The sequence below is a fragment of the Neomonachus schauinslandi genome, chromosome 3, assembly GCF_002201575.2.
Source record: "Neomonachus schauinslandi chromosome 3, ASM220157v2, whole genome shotgun sequence".
Lineage (NCBI taxonomy): Eukaryota > Metazoa > Chordata > Mammalia > Carnivora > Phocidae > Neomonachus > Neomonachus schauinslandi.
Genome location: NC_058405.1, coordinates 186,380,936 through 186,401,445, shown reverse-complemented (window position 1 = coordinate 186,401,445; position 20,510 = coordinate 186,380,936). Strand labels below are relative to the sequence as shown.

The 20,510-nt window shown below is 53.8% G+C and overlaps 1 protein-coding gene across 1 annotated transcript in view; it reads right to left on the bottom strand.

Annotated features, from left to right (window-relative positions):
* DGKD (diacylglycerol kinase delta) overlaps positions 1-20,053 on the bottom strand; it is a 39,019-nt gene extending 18,966 nt beyond the window's left edge. The window contains 16 exon segments of the mRNA XM_021679007.2: positions 1,311-1,421; positions 3,866-3,962; positions 5,202-5,330; positions 6,182-6,331; positions 7,637-7,910; positions 7,987-8,086; positions 8,192-8,286; positions 9,440-9,524; positions 10,704-10,843; positions 13,840-13,948; positions 16,734-16,896; positions 17,517-17,619; positions 17,749-17,874; positions 18,258-18,364; positions 19,593-19,725; positions 19,985-20,053. Of these exon segments, the coding sequence (XP_021534682.2) occupies positions 1,311-1,421; positions 3,866-3,962; positions 5,202-5,330; positions 6,182-6,331; positions 7,637-7,910; positions 7,987-8,086; positions 8,192-8,286; positions 9,440-9,524; positions 10,704-10,843; positions 13,840-13,948; positions 16,734-16,896; positions 17,517-17,619; positions 17,749-17,874; positions 18,258-18,364; positions 19,593-19,725; positions 19,985-20,038 (1,976 nt within the window). The 5' untranslated portion in view covers positions 20,039-20,053.
* Positions 20,054-20,510: the final 457 nt, after the last annotated feature.

The window sequence follows — 20,510 nt, the reverse complement described above, 5'->3', positions numbered from 1 at the left end:
TCACACACATCTCTTTACAAACGTTTCCAGTTCCTTCTTTAAGACAGACTCCTAGAAATGGAATTCCTCTTAGACCTTTACAAAGCTCTTGCTACAAACTCAAGGAGTATCCTACCAGAGTCCCACGGTTCTAAAAATGTATCATGCATGGCCCTGTTCACCTATTTTACTCTGTTAAACTATGTGCACTGTAATGCCTTTTCAGTTATTTTTGAACTAACATGGGTATTTTTAAATGATTCGGGCTCACCACCATAAGCCGTAGAACAGAGATGTCCCTGGGGGCTTCGGAGACAGTCTCCACCACTCACGAGCCCCAGAGCTCAAAGGTTTCTTGAATTCTTATGCTTGATTTTGTTTTCCAAGAAATTTCCAACTACACAGAACTTGGGTGATCACCAGAGCAAGTCCTTAGGTGTATGAGCCCCTCCCACCCAGCCCCCCCCAGTGTCACCCCTCCAAGTGATAATGGCACCAAATGAGCAGGGGGCACATGGAGCGAGTGTGCAGGCTCTCAGGCAAGGGACCCCCCCCCCCGACTCCGACGTCATTGGCTGTCTCTGCCCAAACTCATGGCAGCTTCTCCCTCGCTCGTTCTCCTCCTCCAGGGGATTACTGAGGGGTGAGGTGGGAGATGTTAACTCCCTGCTTCACTTCTCGTGTTCCCATGGAGGAGATGGGATCTCCACTTCAACCCAGGAGGAAACTGCCCATTTCTCTCCATCCCCTCCCTAGGCCGGCAGGGGTGAGCAGAGGTTATTTAGGGGAAGAAACTGAACATCTCCAGGGACACCCCTCGGGCCTCTCATGTGGCTATCTTTCTGTGGAGGGGCATCCTCTCAGGGGCTTTGTGGGGAGCCAACAGGGCCGCCCAGCTCTGCCCCGTGGTGAGGAACACACAGAGCCACCACCAATGCTGCCGGGGACTCACGTGTCGAGCAGTCACTTCTTAGCACACTCTGTCACCTAGCCCTTTACAGCAGCACCGTGGACTTCCGACTCTGCAGACTCAGACCCTTCTGACAGACCGCACTCACTCATTTTCTCATGTGGAATCTGCCGTGACCACGCCAACCCTGAGGGGGGGGGACGCCTCCTCCAGGCTGGCCTCCTGGATTCTGACCTGGTTCCACCCACATCTTCTAAGAGCACCCCCCTTCCTGACAACAAGGCATTCGGGCTTTACATGTGCCTTCTGCCTTGGCACTCTGCGCACCCTTTGCGTCGCTGACTCCTGAAGTCACCTCACTCCCGGGAACGAGAAGCAAGGACGATGCAGAGGACAGGTATGCACACAAGCCGCTGCCTACCTGCACTTCTCTGGGTGCTCATCACGCTTGTTGTTGAAATCCAGGGATATCTTCGCATCCAGGCCGATGCCAAAGTAATTGTTCATGACGCACTTCTCTGTGTAATACTCTCTGCAAAGGGGGTTTCAGACCAGTGAGAACCACCCGGGTCACTTCACAGCCTCCCAACCTGCAAGCATTTCTCCCTGAGGGCAAAACTCATGCCTTGTCCTTCAGGAGCAGCTTTACTGACCTAGAACTCACAGACCACCCGACGTACCCATTTAGAGTGTAGGACTCGGTGATTTTTAACGTACTCGGTCATGTAACCATCACTACTATCCATTTTAGGACATCTCATCACCCCAAAAGCAAGCTGCCCCCCCTTAGCCATCAGCCCCCAAACCCTCCCTAGCCCTGGCAACTATGAATCTGCTTTCTGTCTCCATGGTGTGCCTACTCTGCAAGTTTCATGTAAGTGGAACCCACGGTGTGTGGCCCTTTGCATCTGGCTTCTTTCATTGAGCATAATGTTTTCAGGGCCCTTTCGTGCCCCGGGCCTCGTCCCTTCCAACGGCTGAGCAGCACGCCCCTGGAGATGTGGGAGCACCGATACCCATGCTGGGGTGGACACGTTCTCCCTCCTCTTGGGCGTGGCCCCGGGAGACGCAGTCTGGGCCATGGGGAAACTGGGTTTTGAGGTACTGCCAGACTGTTTTCCAGGGCGGCTGCGCCATCTCCCACCCCCACAGCGATGTGAAACCTGACGGTGTCTACAGCACACATATTCACACATCTTCAACTGTGGGTCTTAGAACGTGCCTCAAACATCCCTAGACCCAATCACAGCCGTCTCTAAACGTGGAAACGTTCATCCCAGCCCCCATGGCAGCACCTCCCTTCCGTGTCCACCGCTGATGAGACTCCTTTCACTCCAGCTTCTCAGCCTCCCCCTCCCCCCAGCAATCATCGTTGACTACAGGGGTCACAAAGGGGCTCTGTGGACCCTCCTTTCCCTCTAGGGCAGCTGGCTAAAAGGAGGAGTCCCTGACCCTCCATCTGGAAAGAGCAGCAAGGAGAAAAGTGCATGCCTGGCATTCCTGATGGCAGTTCCCACACAAACCCCAGGGAATACCGCCTGGGTCAGAACCCTGCCACCTTTTAGGTTAACAGGCGTTTGAAGCCTGATTTGAGAAGCAATCACCACATGGATGTGTTTTTATGACACATCTAATCCAAGTGCCTAACAGCTTATTGAGAGCAAAGCTCAGGACAGAACCGTTTTCTGAGCAAAAGACCACGTGCTGACCAGTATTTACAGGTCTTGGGAAAAGGGAGGGAGCCGATCCAGAAAAACAGCATGGGGACAAGGGAAGGAGAATGGAGAGACGGGGCACAGGGACCCGGGAAGTGGGAGGCGGCCAGGCCCCGGAGGCTACTGCAGGCAAAGGCGGAATGACCACAAATCGGGGGGGCCCCCCGAGCCACGGCCCTGGCACACCACCCCGCATGAAGGGAGGAGAGCAGCCTGCCTCCCCAGGTGAGTCTCGCCCTATGGAAGACAACAGGGGGAAAAAACATGTTGCCTAAGCTTCCAGGTGTGGGACTTCAGTGGTCTCAGGCGAAGGGAACAAACAAAGTATCTAGCTCAGGAGGCCGTGTGGGTACTGCTCATGGAAGGCCGCGGCTCTGGCCTTACTGAGGAAAGGTGTGGGGAGGGTCAGGATCAGAGCGGGGCGGCGGGGTGAGGGGCGGGCACTCAGCAGTGTCAGGTCCGGGACGAGGACGCTGGTATGTCTGGGCAGGCCAGCATCGGGCAGCAGGTGTCTGAACCGAGGCCACTCTGCACACTTCTGGCTCCGCTCTCCAGAATCCCCAGAGTCTGTGCAAAGCTGCACATTCCTGTCACCCTTCCACCACCCCTGACACACGTGGCTAGTGTGTCAACCCACTACCACCAGCCACGCCCCCCAGACCTTGCTATCAGCCAGCAGAAGGGAAAATCTAGAAGACCAGGCTTTCAAACACCGTTTGTCTCCAATGGCCTCCACACACACAGAACTGCCGTGTCAGAGTCCTCAATGCCTGAGAAACAGGGCAGAGGACACAGCGCCAGCCCACAGAGCAGCCTGGGAGCCTTCTTCCCTGCGATCCCAAACCCAGGACTGTATCTCCTAGATTCAGCCCCAGAACCTAGGCCCCTGCAGCACCCACAGGGGGAAGCGAGGGAAGGAAGGGTGTCAGGGCGAGGCGCCAATGCAAGGCCAGCCTGGGTCCTGGGGGGGGCGACCATGGAGAACAAGGGCCAAGTCAGCTCCCAGGAGAAGCTCCTGAACCTACAGAAAACAGCAGACCCTGGGGGATGTTCAGGAACCAATGACGCGGGACCTGTGCGGGAAGCTGGGAGACGCTTAGCTGAGGCGTCACAATTTCTAAGTTTTCCTTATCAGCTAACGAAGCTGGAAAAGGATCACCTAGTCAACTGTACGTGAATTCCTGCGGCCAATTCCACATCTGTTTTCTGGGCTCCAACATTCTTTTAACAACATGCTCTCCTGGTTTACCCCCATACTCACAGGTTTTCTGGTTCCGAGTTAAAGGGATCAGCATTAATTAATAGGCGACTGATGACAGAACCTCCAGGCAAGGAACCAGACATCCCAGCCCGAACGTCTGTAAGGAGGAAACAGGAAGAGACAGCAGGTCAGGATTCATTGAATTAAGAGAAGCTTGTGTCTTCCAGGCCGAGGGACATGTATTCTTCAAAACATTACTGCAATTAAATTATTTCTAAATAACGTATAAACAGATCCAAATTTTGACAATTTAAGTGTTTCAGGTCAAAAATCACCATCATAAATCCCTATTCACGGAGCAAAAACAAACACACTGAGTGGCAGAAACCACCACCTGAAGACACAGTAAAGAACAGTTTATAAAGACTGTTCTCATTACACGTAAGAAGCTCCACCGAAATGATCTCTCAGTACAAGTAATCCTAACGTTCAGTTGTACAGCTTTGTGAGGCTACATTCCGGAGTCGTAAACAGGGAACAGCCCAAGCGACCAGAATCCCCAAGGAACCTGCACCAACTTACAAATTTTAAGTCATAAACATTAAGGCAGAGATGGAGCTCTGCTTTGAAACATTCTGAAAATTAACCCCTAAGGTGACAATCATGTCTCTGATTAACCAAATACATCTCATTAGCCTCATCTCCCAAGGACTTCTGGAATTTTTTTTCTATTCAGTTGAGATTCACCTAGAAATTGCCAAATCACAGATGGTGTGGGGTGCGCTCTGCCAGGCCCAGGAGGCCTCAAGAAGTCACCTGAAGCTGGTTAGGGGGCTCTTACCGGCACCCTCAACCCCCCATGCTATTCCTTCCTTCTGCAGACAAAGAGCTGCCACAGTCCCTCTGGAGGGAAGATTACCTCGACCCTAACTTGGGCAAAGTGAAAGCAGAGACAGAGACACCACTTTCCTGATGGCCAGTTGTGCCCTCCCACAATCACGCTAGAAACGACAGGATGACTCGCTTGGCGCCCAATCACACCCTGCCCGCCCCTCCCTTTTCACTCAGGATAACTCCTATTCATCCTTCAGGACCCAGCTCAAGTTATCGTCTCCTCAATGACATCTTCCTGGGGCCTCTGGCAGCGATTTGGGTGCTGTCTGCCCTTTAAAATAAATAAAGGCTCTTTTCATGCCATGACATAACTTTGAAACCCAATCTCTGTTTCCCACAGACCTATATATAAGCTCTTGAAGGGCAAGGACGTGGTCTCATTCGTTCCCACAGACTCAGTGCCAGGCAAAGCGACAGGCCCTTGATCTCGCTAGCTGGCAGGTTAGCGCCCCACCCGCACCGGCCCACAGACACGCACGGCCAACCTACGGGGGACACTCACTCGAGAACAGGATCTTGGTGTTCAGGGCTGGCAGGCCATCCCGGTTTCCTGACTGGGGAGGAAGAGAGGCAGAACTGCCCAGTGACAAACTTCCTTTGCTTATCAGCTTCTCACATGGGGATTTGGACACTACAAAAACAGAACAGAAAGCCATAAAACCATCTAAAATAGAACATTACTGAAGCACTGGGAGAGGTCATGAGAGCAACGACCATTGTAAGGACTGAGGGGAGTGAGGAAGGGTCGTCAACTCCCGGTCAGCCCCCAGCAGAGTGTGGGAGACAAATCAAGAGGCCCAGGAGAGAGGAGGGGAAATGGGAAGGGGCCGCAGAGGCAGGTGGGTCTGGACGCCCTCTAGAGGGTGACACAGGCGCTGCCGAGACTGGGCTGGGGAGGCCGGGCTGCGTCCCGGTCAGTCTGGGCTGCGGGCGTCCCTGCATGTGCAGAGTGGAGCTCAGAGCAGTAGTGATCACGGAGGAAATGCTGAGACAGACACCTCACAGCGGGTGTACAGGCTACGAGGGAGGGGGCTACACACAGTCAGTGGGGGAGGCGGTGCCTGGGCTGGGGGGCTGCTCAGGGAGGGAGGAAGGTCCCCAAGCGGACAGCCCATAGGGCTAGGTGGCACCCTGGCCAAAATGCCAGGCAGCCCGGCCCCGAGCAACTTGCCTAAGTGCACAGTGTCTGGCTGGCTGCAGCCAGGGGTGCCTGAGCCCCGGGAGCGGACCCCTGGTGCACCAGGAAGACCCACAGGCCTGAGCCCTGCGGGGTCTGGGGTGCATGGCAGGTTCTGAGGAAAGCACACTCCTTCCTGTGGGGGTCCTGCTGGGCCTTCCCCAGACAAGGGAGGTGGTGCATGGAAACAGGCTGCGTGTTCGTGACTTTTTACACAACCTAAAACTTCCCAGGGCAAGCGTTCTGACTATGGCCAACCCCAGGGGCCCAATCACAGTGATGGGGTCTTCAGGACTGACCGGTACCTTTGCGGAGGCTCCTGCCCTTGGTAACCCCGTAGCTCTCGGTGGAACACACTCTGTCATCCAACTTCGGGTCTTTTTTCTCCTCTGACTCAGAGAGTCCTAAGGCAAACCCCTGCTGTTCCTGGGTCTGGGCGTTCTGCTCGTCAACAGCTGTGCAAGGGAAGAACACCTGCAGCTGAGCGTGCAACGGCTGAGGGCCCACTCAACGCGGGCTCCCTCCTCCTCTCCGCCAACTCTCTTCAGACGTGCTCTCAGCTGAAGGCTCACAGCCGGAAGCAGCCACCCCGTCCCCACTGTCCAACCAGCCCTGCAAGAACGCGGGGCACTGGGCATCCGTGTGGACGGGCTGGGGAGAAGGGAGAGAGCCGAGCGGCTGGAAGACGTGGGAAAGGTGAGAAGAGTGAGGGCACACGGGGCCTCCACCTGACTGTCAGCCAGGAGCAGGGCTGGCGTGAACACACCAGGGGGGGCGGGGGGTCACAACCCATGCTTCTCATTGAAGGACGAGGAAGATGGTCTGCTGGGAAGGGTCTGGGGTGAGCGGCAGCGGGGTGAAACGGTTTCTGAGGGTAATGAGAGAGCACACAGATCAAGGACAACACAGCTCGAGGGAGGCTGGATGCAAGAAGTCCACAGGTCACCATGCATTTGTAGTGTTCCCTTCAAAGCTTAGAAACCAAGGCTAGAAAAAGGAAGCGACCAGCCAGCGAGTCTTTAATCCAACACAGTCCACCTACCCACCACCCCCAGGCTCATCATGGGGAGTCGGCAGCCCGGCCACCAGGCCCCGAGCACCCTCTGCTTCACAGCTGGCCCCGCCTGGGACCCCGCAGTGCCCCCCACTGCTCTGACCACCTCCAGCTCACCCGGCCTCCCACCCCTCGATGCAGCAGTGCCCCGTGCGAGCCTCTCTTTCCAGCCCTCAGCTGACGGCCTCACCCACCACCCCAGGCCAGGCCCGCCTCTCACAGGGCCCCCCTCTCGGGACGTCCTCAGAGCTCCTTGGTTCCAACCAGGTGTGAGGCTCTTCTCGGAACGCCCCCCACCCCAGGAACAAGCCCCCCCGCCCCCAAGAGGCTCCCTCCACATCCGCCGCTACTGCTTGTTTGTGCCAAGCTGCACCCGAGGTCTGGCAGTTAGCGCAGGCCAGGCCCCTTCCAGGGAGGGGTCCCCCACCCAAGGACCCATTTACATCCTCCCCTGCTGGGGGCACCATCCTGCTCTGCCCTCCACCTCTGCTCCCTCCAGTCCTTCATCAGACACAAGTGTGGTGAGGAGGGAGAGTGTGCCCCAGGGCGCTCGGATACAAGGCGCTGCCACCACATAGGGTGCAAGTGACCTTGGGTCCTGGCTGTGGCCCACACAGTGGATTCCTGTTTGTCACCGTATTTGGGGGAAAACGGAGTGCCCAGTGCTGGTTGAAGAACGCTACTTCATCATTAAGAGACCCGCTACCTTTTTCCGTGTGTTCTATGATCTGACGGATGGCCTTCTTTAGGCTGTTGGCTCTGAGCATGAGTTGCTCCCGTGGACGGAATATCTGCGGCCGGCCGGGGCACGCCGACCCCAGCGAGCGCTCCCCTGTGGAGCCGCAGCCGCTGCCCGTCCCATCTCCATCTTCCGCCTCCTCCGCGATGGTGGGGGGTGGGGTGGGCAGGGAGGATGAGGCCTGGGACTCATCATCCAGGGTCTTGAGGAGAGAGTCCAGCTTCTCTTTCAGGACAGAGCACTGGCGGAAAATGAACGGAATGGGGCAGAGTGCTTCTCCGTCCTACACCCTCCCGCCCAGGGGCCCAGGGACGGACCTTCTTGGCCATGACCTCTGACTCCTCCGAGCTCTCGGTGGTCTTCTCGTAGGCCTTCCCCACCCGAGCCACAAAGTCCTTCACCGTCTCGCAGAGCACTCTGTGGGAGGAAACGTGGAAAGACACTTCCAGAGAAAGTTCTGCCTGGGAACCGGGCCCCCTGCGAGGTCGACCCCTGGCTCCCCCGAAGCCGCCAGGCACTCACTTGGCCGATGAGATCACCACCGAGTGCTGGTCAGAGGTCAGGATTTTAGAAAGATGGGCCGCGACTGAATCTTCATAGAAGAGAATTTGTTGCACCTAGTTATCCCAAGACAGGGTGGGGTGACTGGAAGCTCCCAGTGAACTCCTCACCCACTTCCCCTGCTAGCCTGGGACCTCCACTCACTTCACACACCAATCTCAGATTTGCCAGTGTGGGCGGAAAGATTTCAAAAGCTTCATCAAGCTGTGGACAGACGGATCTTAACAAAAAAGACCACGTGGATCCAATCTTGCAGACAGCTCACACTACTTTAGTCTGACTGCACACCCCACCCTGTGCTAGGAGGTGCAATCTTTAATCCTGGTACCTTACGGCAGCAAGGCCGACAGGCAGGCCTCCTCACAGCAGACAACACATTTCTCTTTCTGGTTGGGACCTGGCCCTGGCCCCTCTCCTCTCGGTGTAAATGATCCCCTCACCACTCACCTCCACCTGCTGATAACGGGATTACCATGTGACAATCCCTCTAGGCCCAAGCCCAGGGCCAGCCAGACTGGAAATATTTCAGGCTTTACACTCTGTATTCTTCCTCTCTCAAAACGTACAAACCATTCTTTGCTCGTAAGCCAGGTCAGAGCAGGCCCGGGCAGATTGGAGCTGGGGGGTCACCGTTTGCTGACCACTGCCCTAGCCCATTGTCCTTGACCCTCCTGGCGGAGAGACAGCCCTTGGCAGAGCATTCTCTCTGCTCAACCAGCAGCCAGCTTGCCCAGTGGGGACAAGCACGGCTATGTGGCTGGCACTGCACTAGTCTGGGCAAAGTCTAGGCCCTGAGGGGACAATTAAGTCACAGAAGCAACCATAAAAGGAAGAGAAGAGCTGAATTCTGAACTAGGATAGGCTAACCACAAGGGCGGCAGGATGGAGGGGGTTCTAGAGAGGGTGGGATCAGAGAGGGAGCCCAGGGCCCGGAGGGGACAGTGGCAGCAGGGGCGCAGTATATGCTGTGAGAGCAGGAAGTCCTGGGAGACTGTCGTCACAAGGAACCCCCAATCCTGGGGTAACCCCAGGAAACCCCCAGATGACCCCAAAGCCAACAAGGTAGTCAGAATTCGCTCAGCTCCAGCACGACCCCGGGGATGAGCCTGCACCTCTGCGGGACATTTAAGGAGTGGCTCACGGCTCATCACTGGAGGGCGGGGGACGCAGCCTGAACTGGTGAGTGGGCCGGTGAGATGGTGCAAATACCTCAGAGCCCTCACTGAAGTCCTCAGTGCCCGTGGAAGAGGAGGCCTGCCGAGGGAGTTTGGTCTCGTAAGCCATGACGCTCCACCTGCGCACACAAAGGCAGCTCTCAGCAGGTCGGCCCAGCACCCCCCCCCACCGCCCGGCGAGGCTGACAACCTCACTTCATCTGTAGGCCCTTTATCTCTACTCTGCGGCCCGTAACTTGGCTCCTCACTGAGCTGAGAACAAACATCACAACCAGGAAGGCATGCAACACCCCCGAAGCAGGGGAAAGGGATCCCACGAAGGAACATCTGCTTCTGCAAGACGGGTTCCCCCTCTGCGGAGCGTGAGCACCCCCAGCCAGCAGCCAGCTCCCCGGGTGTGAGCATTTCACAGGCACCAAGGCACATACACCTCCCTTAAAGAGAGAAGACATGGCAGGGGCGGCCAGAGTGTGCTCAAAATCACACCGCCAATCACAACTGCGGGACCCTTCCTGAGACCATGAAGCATTTGCAATGAAACCAATTTACCACAGGCATGTGGTTAGTGGGATTTCCTACATCTAGCTCAGAACTAAAAGTAGCTCACTCGAAAAGGATGCCAAAGTATTTTTAAACCTACCCAGGACAATTACCCAGAACTTAGATTCTTCTGGGAACAGAATGTGGGGAAATGGGATCACTCAGCCTTATGGTAAGGACGACTCTGCTGATAGGTGTCCGCAGGGGGCAGAGAGCCGCCGTCTCCAACACCCCCAAGGCCTCACCCCATCCCGACCACTCCAGGGCACGGTTCCTCACCTCTTCTGGTTGTTTTTACCTTCTGCATAATCTGATGAAAAGTTAGAAACTACCAGAAAAAAAGAATTCCTGCTCAGGTCTAATTTGTTTTTTCCAACAAACTCTAGTTGAATTGACCAAATGAATTAACTCATCTCTCAACCACCCCCGCATGGCAGCTAGAATTATTTTTCTTTTCCTGACAAGGAATCTAAGACACAGTGAGACTGAATAAAATGCTCAAGTTCATGAACTCTCAGTGACAGGGCAGGGATTTATATCCCAGATCAGTTTGACTCTTTCATGTTTCTTATTGAAGTGTAATTCACATCCAGTGTTTATGTTAGTTTCAGGCATACAACACACTGATTCAATAATTCTCATTCAGGTCCAATTTCTACAAACAGTTGCACGGGACCTATGTTCTCCGGGGAGTCCAGGCTGAGAACACCTGGTCAAGGTGACCTGCCTTGTGCGACACGAGAACGCCCTCCACTCACCGGTCCAGCATCTTGGTGCTGGCTCGTTCCAGCTTTTCCAAGATCTGTGGGAGCTGGGTGTCATCGTCACAGGCTGAGCCCCAGCCTAACACTCGAGCCAGGTCATTCCCTGTGCCGAGGGGCAGCACTCCCAGCTGACACTGGCAGGACACAGAGGGGAAGACACGGCATTAAACACCCTCCTTGTTACCTACAACGGTGGCTAAGTTCAGCGAGAGGTCTCCTCTAAGACGGGTTGGCTCTCATAGTCTAGGCAGAACCCACTAGACAAGACAGAGGGTCTTCTAATCCAAGAGAAGATTACAGAACCATCTGACCCACCCTCTCCCATGCCCATTTCTCATCTTGACACTTAATCCTCTACGTCCTCTCTGATGTAGATTTTCAAAATCCCCTTCCTTCCCATTTTCACTGCTACGACCACAATCCTGTCCCTTCCTGTGAGTATCTGTGAACTCCTATCGAGAATCATTCTGAGCCCCCCACTCCCCCCCGCCGTTTCTCCATCCACTATGTCTTACTCACTAATGCCAGGACCATCTTCCAAAAACATTACTTGTGTCGTTTCACTCCTGGCTTTTAAGTCCTATCAAAAACAGGAGCCAGGACATCCACAGTCTGGTCACCAAACCTGAGCATGCCCCCGCGCTCAGCCCACAGCCTTCCACCTGACCCTCCCCAGGGTGACGGTGTGCACTGCTCAGGCCCGGCCCTCCAGCTGAACTCTCATCGGGCCAGTTCGGGCTCAGGGAGCTCCCTAGACGCTGGATGCCCAAGAACTCGGCCTCCAGCTCCACATGCAGTGTGTGGAAGCAGTCGGTCCTTCACAAGGACTAGGAAGCCCAGCACACCACGCAGAGAGGATTGGGTGCCAGAGCCTTAAAGAAAAGGAGCAGGCAGCGCACTGAAGACACAGTGGTGTTCCAGGTGGAGAGGTGAACCACCTGCCAAGTCAGGAGAGAGGAAGTCAAAGAAGCAGAGATGAAGAAGGAGCCACATCGGGGGCTCCGATAAACTATGTTAGAGTCTGGACTTTATCCTAAAACCAAGGAGCCACCAAAGAACACTCCGCAGAACAGGTGAGTGAGCAAAACTGTCCGTGGGGAAGACCCCCCGGTGAGAAGTGGACGGACAGAGGCCCGGACGGACAGAGGCCCAGGGTCAGCTGAGGTGTACTCAGCAGCACTCAGTGTGTTGACACACCGTGTCGACACTCCGGGGTGGCAGTTAACTCCAGTTATTAACTAGAAATGAGGGAGGGTGAGGGAAGAATCCAGAACAACTCAGATTTCTGGCTTGGATGTCTGGTGAACAATATTTTCAGACTCCAAGGAAAGAAATGCACGGTGAGTGGGGCTGAGCAGTGGGCTCAGTGCTAAAAATGCCAGGCTTGAGGCACTATGAGGCAGGTAGGCAGGCTAGAGGGCAGCCAGGAAAAAGAGAAACAGAGAGAGGGTGAGGGTGGGGTCTCAGGGAAGCTAGGCAAGTGAGGAAGTGACCAGGACCAAGTGCCACAGAGAAGCCAAAGGAGATGGATGCTCACTGAACTCAGTTGAATGGATGTAAACAAATGACTGGCCTCCCTGGCTTCCTGACTAGTGATAATCCTGGACCCACGTGTACTAGTCCACCTTCACCACTAGGGGGCAGTACGTGCCTGAGCTGAGCAGTTCACCTGCATAGGCCGGGTTCAGGTGGGCCGCCTCTCAACATTATCCGCGAGTCCAGGGCTAACCACAGACAACAAAAGTCCATCCACCTAGTAAAACCACCAACACTAAGAGTCGGGAGAGAAGGCTAAGTCTCTGAAAAATATGCTCAAGTCAGGTCGAAGATTTGAAAAACGTACGTTGAAAGCAAATGACAAACTAGGAAAAATATGACCAACAAGGAATTTATATCCCTAATATAACAATAATCCTTAGACATCAAATGTTTTAAAAAGGTAAATGCCCTGGGGCGCCTGGGTGGCTCAGTTGGTTAAGCGACTGCCTTCGGCTCAGGTCATGATCCTGGAGTCCCTGGATCGAGTCCCACATCAGGCTCCCTGCTCGGCAGGGAGTCTGCTTCTCCCTCTGACCCTTCCCCCTCTCATGAGCTCTCTCTCTCTCAAATAAATAAATAAAATCTTTAAAAAAAAAAAAGGTAAATGCCCTAATAGAAAACTAGGCAAAAAACATGAACATCTGATTCATCTAAAAATTCATAGTTAACTGAGATGTTTGCCTTCATCAGTATTGAAGAAATAAAAATCAAGCATACCTTTTTTGTCTACTTAGTTGGGAAAACTAAGAAGATGAGCAACAGACAGCAAAGGGGAAGGGGCAGCTTTTGCAGCATCAGGAAGATAAGCTGGCACAGCCCCTACCGAGAGCAACCTAAACCTCCACGGAGCAGGGAGGCAAGCCGACCTTGGCCACACGGCTCCGCCTATGGAAAACCATCACAAGGCTCTCTATTTACTGATGAGCATCACAAGACAAAATGCAGAAACAGGACAGCATGGGTAATGTGGGTCTGTTTCAATTAAGACCACAACATATCTTACACGATATATATATAATATATATATATATATATGTCGACAGGAGGTCTGAAAGACAGTCACCAAAATGTTAGCGGCAGTGGTTAACGTTGGGGGGTGGGGAATGAAGACGACAGAGCAGAATGGAAAATCAATGAATACTTTTTTGTTTCCCAATCAGGAAAATCTATTTTTAATAGCAAAAAAAAAGAAAAGAAAGAAAAAGAAAAAAACGTGACAGAGATTAAGTCCAATGAACCCTAACTGTGACCTGACATTCAAGTCTACTTCTGCCCCCTCCCCACAAGCAGGAGGCCCCAGGCAGCAGATTCTATCACTACCCAATAAAAGCTGGTGGGGTGCCATGGGATGGCAGTCCCAGCCAACTTGCTCCTGCCTGGGACCTCCAGGGACTAGAATGTTCTTTCGTAGCTCCCTTCACTTCTACCTGTGAAGTTCCCATTCCTACAACACAGCTCCTGAGCCCCGTGGCACCATTAGGCTGCCTGCTCTTCCCTCCAAGACCTTTGCCACACCCTGCCGAGGGGACAAGGAGCATCACGGAACCGCAGCATCGCTCTCCCCTGGCTGGGCCCCTCCACATCCACGTACCTGTTTATGAAGATTGAGGCTGTCGATTTCAGAGAGAACCCAGCCAACACTGCCATCCCCACCACAAACCAGAATCCGGAATGTATCAAACTTCTGGAATAAGCGTAAGCTGCAGAGAAAAGAGAATGTCAAAGAAATGAGGTTCATTCTAAAAGACAAATGATGGCCAATGAGTCCTGAGCCAAAAGGCCCCATCTGCACTCCTCTCGGCTGACCTGTGCCCCCGCTGTGAATAGGCCTCTGGGAGCCAGAGCCCAGGTGTGCTCAGGCTCAGCCCACTGAGCCACCCACCCACGCCGCTGAGCCACCCACCCATGCCTCTGCACCCACTGCCCCTCACTCACATAGCTCAGGAGCCCTAGGCTGCAGGAATCTGTCCACGCCCCTCCATCGCAAGTGTGAGACCCACCAAGCTCCCCTCAAATCTATCTCCATCTCCCTCCTGTGCTCCTCCTCTTGGTCATCTTGCTACACACAATGTCCCTTCAGAACACCCACAGTCTTCTGCTCATTCCTTACCCTCCTTATCCAGGTTTGTGGCTTCAGGGACCACACAGACACCAATGACCTTGCATGATGACCTCTAGATCTTCCTGAAGGGCAACACTTCACCCTCTACCAGAACGCGTCACTCCATATCCCATGGGCACCTCCTCGTCCTAAGCTTCCTTACTCGGAGAATGGCATCACCATGAACCCAGTTACAGGGCCAGACCTCATCATCCCCTCGGAGTGCAGGCCACCATAGCTTCTCTCGTAATCCCTACAAGAGCCTCCTACCTACCTCATGTCTCCTTCGGGATACCTCCAATTCATGCCACCGGCAGGACCTTCCCAAAAGTCTCATTGAGTGTCTAGCTTTATTCTTTTAAGTAGGCTTCATACCCAGCGTGGAGCCCAACATGGAGCTTGAACTCACAACCCTGAGATCAAGACCTGACTGAGATCAAGAGTTTGATGCCTAACTGACTGAGCCACCCAGGCACCCTGAGTGTCTAGCTTTAGAAGCTGCCACTTGTTTCCAGGAAAGGTTCAAAACTCTCGGCCAGGAGCTGCCTGCCACCTGCCTCAGCCCCACGGCTCGCCCAGCCGCACCACCACGTCCTCACCTCCCTGCACACACAGCCCCTCTGCCTAGCAGGCTGCCCGCCTCCTCTCTGCCACTCTTCTCCAACACCAGCTCAGCAGAGAAACTGAGACACTCTCCAGTCTCATTTGTATGCTCCTTCCCTGGGTTCCTAAAGAATCTGTACATCGCCCTGTCTCGTGACCTTGACTACCGGTTTGCGTCCTGCACACCCTGAACACTAGGACCCCACCTTACTTGGCCTTGCATCTGGCAGAGTCCCAGCCAGAGGAAGTCCTCAGAAAACAAACAGGAATGAGTGACACAGCACGAAACTCAGGCTACCAACAGGGCTGAGGGCCTGAAGCAGCAAGGCTGCACCTCAGTTTGTGAGAAAAATGGTCACGTGTGTTCCCTTGCAAACACTGGCCTCTCTCAGGCCTTCCTTCTCTGAAGGAGATGTGACACGTCCAGGCTGGGAATCGGGAAAATGAAGCAGTATCTCCAGTTTTGAGGTGAACTGCCGGAGGTCGAGGCTGATTCCCAGAAACGGGAACTTACTAAACCAGCACCCACAGCACCTCTGTGGGCAGCTTCTGAAGCCGGCTGGTCCCCCGCGACTTTACGGCCGACTGCGGGGCTTTGCGCGCACACCAAGACACGCACTCGGCTGTTCTCAGGTCGTGCTGTGCGGCCAGCCCGCCCCGCCCATTCCTCAGCCCCCACCCAATGACCCCAGTGCCCTGCTGGGTAAAGGCCCGGACTTGTTCGGGATACGAGGGCTTTTGATGATCCTGCCACTGGTCCCATTTTTTAACTAAAATGACTTTTTTTTTTTTTAAAGACTATCAAGCCAAGAGTGAATGTGCTCCCACACACAGACCAACAGTTCAGCAGTCCACCTGGAGAAATGCGTGGAGGACAGCCTCTGAGGGCCAGGCCAGCAAGCTGCCGCCAGTGATGCTCCCCAACAGTGCCTTGCTGCCTGTGGGGACAAGCGACATGCCAGACCCCTAGGGCGCCGGTGGGCATGCTCCTCTCCCCTGCCAGGTGCCCAGGCTCCTGTTCCAGCAACACCTGGCTCCAAAACAACACACTCCTAGGAGCCTCCAAGGCAAATACACACCAGAGAACACGTTCTGCAAGCTCTTTCCACAACAAATATCCTGGACAATCTCCCTTCCAGGCAAGGAGGCCTCTTAGAGTTCCTACCTTGAACTGGTGCTACCAAGCAAGGAAGCTAAGAGTTCATTCAAATGACACAACTCACAGCAGCAAATGTTCTCCACAAACTACACAATGTACAAAAGTAGAAAGAACACACCTCAGATCTCCAGCTAACAAATAAAAGCCGTAATTCCTTTGCCCCATACACTGGGCTTCACATGTCTGCACGTGTCACGGGACCTGAAAGTACAGTGTACCTGTGAGGTAAGAGACCTCCTGTGCCCTCCCAAAATGAAGACTCTCCCTGGTGGCCCCACTGGAGAAAAACGTCCTCCTCAGTACCAGGCAGCACTACAAAGAACGGGGCAGACCTGCAATCACGGACATAAGAACACGCCCATGCTGACAGATGCCAAGAGCAGGTAGTACAACGGGAGGTAACGGGTAACGGCAGGGAACCCGACTTAGAAGGGTGTCTGCACAAGTGACCTACACACAGGAGAGCTAGAAAAACACGCAGCTCTATTCGCTGTCCAACAAAGACTATTTTTATTTCCTATTTAAATTTGTCTGTATTTTTTAATCATTTTGTTCATGAGCAATGCATTATCTTCAAACATTTTTAAAACTCCAAGAAAGATCTATTTTATAACCTTCCTACCCGAGGTGTGGTCCTCCGTTCATGAGGTCAAAGACTTGGGCGGGGTTCAGCAGCTGTTTGAATCTTCTGAGGAACTTCACACCCTGGTTGTCCCCACTTTTGGAATTGACAAAGACCAACAATGGGCTTGTGCAGGACGGAGGGCACGTGGCCTTCCAGAAGCCTGGATGTGAGGAAGGAAAGGGAGAGGAGAAAATGAGAAAGCTATTCAAGATCCCGGCGGGGGCTCCACCATATAAGAAGCAGCCAACACCTGCATGAGACCTGTAACTTCCACGTGCACACTCAGTCACCAGCCAGGGATCAATAAACATTCTTCCCCATCCCCATTCCCCACGGAGAAGGACGGTGCTCCCATGCAGTTTGACCTTGTGCTTACATGACTCGGTTTCAAAAACACCATTCACTTCACTGCTGTCCTTCCCTCTTGCTCTCAATCTGGAGGAGCTAGTTCCTAAGATCCGCACCCCAGTTTCCTACCTTCTACCAAGGCCTGTTAACACACATCGTCATCTACCATCTGGACAGGTGAGCAGGTGCGGGTGAACACTGATCCACATCTGCGGCCAGATGGAAGCCAGCAGATGGAAAGCACAGCGCACGGCTCCTGTCCCAGTGTGCCCAACAGCCACAGGACTCCGTTTACCACCTCTATGTACGTCTTCTCTCCCCAGCTGCCTGGCCTGACCACTTCCCGACCACATCCCCAAATCACCAGGGTCACCCATTCCGGCACGGGGGAGGGGAGAACGCAGGTGAGCCAGGAGAGCATGAGGTACCCACCATCAGAATCGATGCTGTTGAGCGCAGTGGGCGGGATGACCGACACCTTGCACAGGCCCAGCGGGCACTTGGTCTGTAAGGACTCTTTACATGACGTGTGCACCTGAAACACATCACAAGGGGTCACCGGCATGTCCCAGAACTCTCCCTGCCACTGCGGCAGTGGGCACCTGGGGGCCGGCTGAGAACGTACAGGGAGTGGGTACCAGCCTGTGTGGCCACGCCCACTCACCATGGCCTTGCACCAGAGGCAGCGCCAGTCCTGCAGGCGCAGCACGCTGCCACACGTCTTGTCGCACACCGTGCACTTGGCACTCACGGGCAGGTTTCCTTCCAGCCACTGGTGCGGCATGGCGATCTGCAAACCACAGAGACGTGTGCACCAGGGACGTCCCCAGAGCCCCACACACAGGCGAGGAAGCGCTCACACAAAAATGCTCTGAAATAAACTCAACCAAGACCTGCTGCTCGACACAAGCAGGGGGAAGGCAGGGTCTGCAGCGAGCTGCCTGGCACCCCACTCCTGCTGCCGGTGAGCAGCACGACTCACAAGGGCTGGCCAGGCTGAGAGGCACAGCAGACCGTGCAGAGCCCCTCACACCCAGTGCGAGCAAGAGAAGTGAGCACAGGCCGGGGGGGGGGGGGGGACCTGGCCCCGATGCCAGCATGAGGTGGAGAGGGTCGATGCAGGGTTGGCAGCCCCGGCGCAGGGCCCTGTGGGCAGGTTCCCCCCATGCATACCCCGTCCTCGTCCTCAATGATGTCCTTCCCAATGGAGGCCAGCGTGGTCCACTTGCAGTTGTTGGTTGCACGCACAGCACACCGTTTGTGGGCCTTAAATTTGCACACTGAGAGAGAACAGACACGGGACCCTCAAGCCTCAACTTTTTCAAGCCTCATCCAGCACAGTGCTTCCCATACTTGAGGAGGTGGTCCCGCAGAACCTGCCCTGCTCCTCTAGGATGGCTGGGAATGAACACGGAGCGCTCCCCGTGTTGTAAACTACACAGCGGGGCTATGCACAGAGTTTGAGCAGTGAGACCAGCAGCCGGGACAGCGGGAGTCCGTTTCGGGGGGCCGCACACAGGCTCTGACCCGAGCAACTGCCCTGCCCAGCAACACAAGCACCACTGCGAACCATGCCGCATGCACAGTCACCGAAATTTAGAAATCACAGGATTTCTATGTCACAAAATTGTCTCCCCCCCACTTTTATTAAGATTTTATTTATTTTGGGGCACCTGAGTGGCTGAGTTGGTTATGTATCCAACTCTTGATTTCAGCTCCAGTCATGATCTCAGGGTCCTGAGATCAAGCCCTGTGTTGGCTCCACGCTCAGTGGGGAGTCTGCTTCTCCCTCTCCCTCTGCCCCACCCCCCGCTTACACTCTCTCTCTAACAAGTAAATCTTAAAAAAAAAAAAATTTTTTTTTTATTCAAGAGCGTGTGAGTGCTCAGGGGTGGGGGGGTGGGGGGTGGCATGGACAGTGGGGGAGGGAGAGGGACAAGCAGACTGCACTGAGCATGGAGCCCAACACGGGGCTCGATCTCACAACCCTGAGATCATAACCTGAGCCAAAATCAAGAGTTGGATGCTTAACCAACTGAGCCACCCAGGTGCCCTGCAACCATTTAAAATGTACAAACCAGTCTTAACCTCACAGGTCGCACAAACACAGGCAGCAGGTGGGAACTGGCCCAGGGTCCAGAGCTTGTCGGCTTCTGCTCCTGACCTCTGCCCTTGTGCAACCACTACAACCCACCCTCCAGACCTGGAAGACCACGTTTAATCTGTTTATCCACAGCTCAGTTTTCCAAGGGGGTCTAACTACCTCGGGGAGGACTGATTTTCAACCTCTTTTCCTCTCTGTCTTTCACGTTTCCTCTTCATGCCTCCTTATCACCACCACTTCCCTTTTTACTTTGTTCTGTTACTACACAAAATAATTTATCAGACTCCTTAGTAGGTAAAATAAACACATCTGACTGATTTGTGGGGACTATTCAAGGGTTTCTAAGGCTTTGTCAAGTCAAACCCCAGGCCACGTTTCCCAGCAGACTAACACGCCACTTGTACCTTCACAGGACAGCCCATGTGACGTGACCCCGGACAGAGCCTCCCGGCACACATTGCAGTAGGTCGGCCTCGCATGGGAGCAGGCGTACCAATTGTGCATCCCTGAGAAATGGTCCATGCTGTACTGGGTAGGCTGGAAGAAGAAAAGAGGGATGGCAAAGATAAGGTGTCCCTTTGACATCCCTGAATGTGGTAACTTGAATGGGATTCAATAAAGCTTCCGAGAGAGGAGAAGAGAACAGGGTCAGCCAAAAGGACGAGCAATGAGCCTTAATTTTACAAGGAACATGCTGAGAAAGTGAGTGCCAGACTGCTCAGTCCACACATGGTTGATGCTGGATGGCAGAATATTAATGGGCGGGTAACAAGAAGGGATGTTTCTCTTTCCGGACCTCAAAGTGCTCCCTGTTCTGGACGGTCTTCAGTGCTGCGATCCACTCTTCCATTTCTTTCCTGTTATCGGCACACAAGATGAGCTTCCTACATGGAGTGATGACCTAGAAAGAAACAAGAAATACAGGCGATAGAGCAATGAACAAAGGACAAATGCCAACAACTCTGCAAACTTTTTCAAAATCTACTTTCACCATATATATTTTTTTAATGAAAAATGACGGATTCGTTCAGATTCTCAATTGAACAGAACATAAAAATGACCATCATGGGTCATTAAAAATCAAGAAAAGTCTCAAACCCAAGAAACAATCAAATTTAGTTTATACATTCACTAAAAATCAACTCAAGTGGACATTCACCGACCACCTACCACTCAGACAAGGTAATAAGCCACAGGAAAATTTTAAAAAGGAAAGAAAACACAGTTGCTATCACTCCAAAGAGCTCACAAATTGAGGTCCAGCACCTGAACAGTTTAGGGAAAGTTGGTCCACGTTACGTGAAATATAAGCATTTCAAATG